The 1,090-nt window shown below is 43.1% G+C and overlaps 1 protein-coding gene across 1 annotated transcript in view; it reads right to left on the reverse strand.

The window, feature by feature from the left end:
* Glo1 (glyoxalase I) overlaps positions 1-1,090 on the reverse strand; it is a 24,812-nt gene that overhangs the window by 5,334 nt on the left and 18,388 nt on the right. Inside the window, exon 5 of the mRNA XM_021186044.1 lies at positions 638-727. Coding sequence (XP_021041703.1) covers positions 638-727 — 90 coding nt within the window. The remainder of the gene's footprint in view (positions 1-637; positions 728-1,090) is intronic.

The following is a 1,090-nucleotide window of genomic DNA, read 5'->3' on the forward strand; positions in this document are numbered from 1 at the left end:
TGTCTCAACCGAGTGCAGTGGTGCACAATAAAAATACTAGCAAGGCTGAAACTGGCATTTCAAGTTCATGGGCAGCCTGGGCCACACAGCAAGAAACCACTTCCAAAGTTAAAAAAAAAAAAAAAAAAAAAAAAAAAAAAAAAAAAAAAAAAAAAAATGGATGTAAGAACAGATCTAAGTATAATAAAACTGAGACATATAAATACAACAGTATTTAGATATATGCTGAGACACATACCCAGACATAAGCATGTATAATAGTATAAAAGAAAGAAAAATATCAGCTATACACTAAAGTAACCTGGCAAAGTTATATTAATAACAAAATATACATCACAGAACTCATTTAGGAACGACTGGTTACACCCTGAAATTCTGAAAGCTGGAAGCCAGTGAGAGAGAGTAGGGGGAGAGGGGAGGGGGGTGGGGTTCTCATTGCTCTCCACATCCTGTGTCTGGTCCCTGTTGAAGCCTTACAACATACTCTCTGCTTCTCTAAGGAGAGCTAGGCTTGCCCCTAGGCCTGCTGGAAAGGGCTTCCTGTTACAGGCGCCCAGTCAGCACGAGCCCGGCAGCCATGTAAAGGTGCTAGCCAATCTTAGCTGTGCCCTCGGTGAGAGAGAAGGGGCTTACTCACCGTCGTCAGGCTTCTTCACAAACTTGACACCTAGCTCTTCAAATCTCTTACAGGCACTGTAGACATCAGGAACGGCAATCCCAATGTGACCTTTGGTGATGGCATCCCCCAAAATGAAACAGAGCACGGGAAGAAATGTTACAAGAGTGTCTCGAACGGCTAACACAACTTACTTCAAAACACAAGGCCCTTGAAAACAGATTTAACTGGTTCAAAATCTATATACTTTAACGGCAGTCTGACTAGCTGGTTATGGTGAAATAGTTGCTCTGCGTTGTTATTTTAAAAAAGTCAGTTCTAGGGCCGGACGTGGTGGAGCATGCCTTTAATCCCAGCACTCAGGAGGCAGAGGCAGGCGGATTTCTGAGTTCGAGACCAGCCTGGTCTACAAAGTGAGTTCCAGGACAGCCAAGGCTATACAGAGAAACCCTGTCTTGAAAAACCAAAAAAAAA

Source organism: Mus caroli, chromosome 17 (assembly GCF_900094665.2).
Source record: "Mus caroli chromosome 17, CAROLI_EIJ_v1.1, whole genome shotgun sequence".
Taxonomy (NCBI): Eukaryota; Metazoa; Chordata; class Mammalia; order Rodentia; family Muridae; genus Mus; species Mus caroli.